Here is a 2,516-nt window from a genome sequence, read left to right as displayed (position 1 = left end):
TTACCTCCTGAATTGCAGGAGTTGAAATTTAAGTGAGATTTAATCAAAACTGATCTATATCATAAATTACAAAGCCACAGTTTGTACTTTACTTACCAGGCATTAGGTAAAAACATGAAAAGACTCCTGTATAGTCAAACTAAATTGGCTCTTTTTTTAGGGTAGCTATTTTAAGGTATTTTAGCTTCTGTTAGCTTTATAGACACGTGTAAGCATGAACCACTATCGTGCCATGTTTCCAAAATCCCCTCGGCACTGCTCTTCCAAAGGTGATACAGGTTTTTACAGAGAACAGTTGTTTGCCCTGTCAACTTTCATTATGCTTCATTTTTGAGCTGGAGGAGCTCACTGAAAGGAAAAATAATCTTTTCTTTAATTTTGGCCGAGACTGCCTCTTGAGATGATAGCCTCATGTTGCAAGGAACTTTTAAAATGCTTTGCATTCCGTTTCTGTATGATTAAAAGAACCTTACAAAGCCTAAAAGATCTTTCGCTTGATAATCGGCCGGTTTGTCAATTCCCTCTGCTACATGGACCCATGAAACTCTTTTATTTTCTTCCTCTTAGAATGGCCTATAGAACAGACTAGTACAGAGTAAGACCCTATATCTAGGTGCAAAAACAATGGTTTACAAATTACTTCTGTGTTAAGGAAGGTCACAGCTGACACGTAGATGTTCTAGGCCCTTGAAGGACAGCTTCTGCAATTGCAATGTTTTGTTTCTAATGCATTCTGTCAAAAAAAGATTAAGCCTCTTTGTTCAAAATCTTCTTTCTTCTTAAATCCAAAAATGTTGTCTAGGACTTAACAGTACGTAAAAATTAAAGCACTTTCTTTAGGACTTTTTTAATAAAGACTGATCTAGTATGAATGTATAAATAAAGACTTTTACAGAAGGCCAGTACAAACATTTGTGTAATTTTTAAAAAAATGTTGTAAATACTTGATCTGTGTAATTAACCTATGCATTAAGAATCATCATTCATAGAAATAAAAGATTGTAATATCTTTCTTCAAGTTTAAAACTGGGAAAATGCAAAAAAGCTGGAGTGCTAAAAATTCTAAAATTCTTCAATTTTAATCTGATGAGTTTCATGAAAAGAAAGTAACGTTTCTATGAAAATGTAATTTGTCATTTATTAGTAGACTTTTTCTTTTGCATTGATCCAAAACTGATACTGTGTTGTGGTTTTTTTTTTTTAATTCTCTGCATAGTGGGCAGTGCTGACATGTGGACATTGTTTTTGTAATGAGTGTATAGCTATCATCATAGAACAGTACAGCGTTGGCACCCGCCGGAGCTCAATTAAATGTGCCATTTGCAGGCAGACAACATCTCATAAAGAAATATCATATGTCTTCACTGCAGAAACTGCAAATCAGGAGGATGATATTCCTGTAAAGGTACGTTGTTTATGTGAGCTTTGTGGCCCAAACTTTCAGCAGTGCGTGTTTGTTGTGCTTTGTTGCATACTGCATTTAGGCAGACAAATCTACCATGTAGTTTTGTAAGTAGGTTCACTTTTATAATTAGTTTTGTTTATAACAGGTATAGTTCTTTTTCTTTTGAATTGGACATGATGTATATAGGCCCAGGGAATGATGCACATTTTCTTGTCAAGTAAAAGGTTTTTTGGGGGTTTTTTTGTTTGGTTTAGGGTTTTTTTAACTTATCCTTTTCATAACTTTTAAGAGTTTTGGAAACAAAACATGAAAGGAAATGGTGTGAAAGAGGATAGCTTTTTAACACCTACTCTTTAAATGTGCCTGATGAAAGGCCTTGTAGATGTATTACAAAATTACATATCTGTTCAAGTAATGCTGTCTTGGGGTGTGGGGGGAGGGACAGCTTTAGCTGAGCTTTAGTTATATTTTTATTTAAGCGTTTGACACTGGGTAGAAATAAATACTGTTTGTATGCAGGTAATTTGGTTTTTTTGGTTGTGTTTTTGGCTTTTTGTAGCTAAGGAGAGATGAGGCTTTTTGGAGGCATAGTTTTGCTGTGTTTGCTCGAAATGAGTAGTCTGAGAAAGCTGGCTCTCAGGATAATGGAAATATTTTAGATTTATAAGTCTTCGTTGTTAGCCAGAGAACGTAAATCCTGATTCTGAACTTAAGGTTAGTCATCTGGAATGTTTCTCGAGCTACCTGAGAAGTAGAGTAGTTGTTTTGTATTTTGCAAATCTACGTAGTAGTGTCTGCTATACAAACCATAATTAGGAAGAAAAAACAACTACTTTTTTAATAGGGGTGAATGAACATTAAAACCTGAAGGGAGATTATATATATGCTTCCTCCATCTAACTTGTCCGCTAATAAATTAGTGGACAGGTTCTAATGAGTATATTCAGTAACTTGACCCAAAGTTTATTCAGTAATAAATCAAATCGCAGCAAAGAAAATAGAAACATTTTAACCCCATAAAATATTATTTATCAAAAACAATACTTTTCACTGGAACCTGTTGACCATGAATTTGTTCTTTGGAGAAAGGTTTCTGTGGTGTGATGTTCAG

At 34.5% G+C, this 2,516-nt stretch overlaps 1 protein-coding gene across 1 annotated transcript in view; it reads left to right on the top strand.

The window, feature by feature from the left end:
- LOC104080338 (E3 ubiquitin-protein ligase SHPRH-like) overlaps positions 1 to 2,516 on the top strand; it is a gene marked incomplete at its 5' end in the record, with an annotated part of 19,622 nt that overhangs the window by 7,909 nt on the left and 9,197 nt on the right. The window contains one exon of the mRNA XM_009582699.1: positions 1,217 to 1,405. Within this exon, the coding sequence (XP_009580994.1) occupies positions 1,217 to 1,405 (189 nt within the window). The remainder of the gene's footprint in view (positions 1 to 1,216; positions 1,406 to 2,516) is intronic.

Source organism: Fulmarus glacialis, unplaced genomic scaffold, assembly GCF_000690835.1.
Source record: "Fulmarus glacialis isolate BGI_N327 unplaced genomic scaffold, ASM69083v1 scaffold3328, whole genome shotgun sequence".
Lineage (NCBI taxonomy): Eukaryota > Metazoa > Chordata > Aves > Procellariiformes > Procellariidae > Fulmarus > Fulmarus glacialis.
The sequence above is the reverse complement of the archived record's forward strand: the minus strand, read 5'-3'. Positions and strand labels throughout refer to the sequence as shown.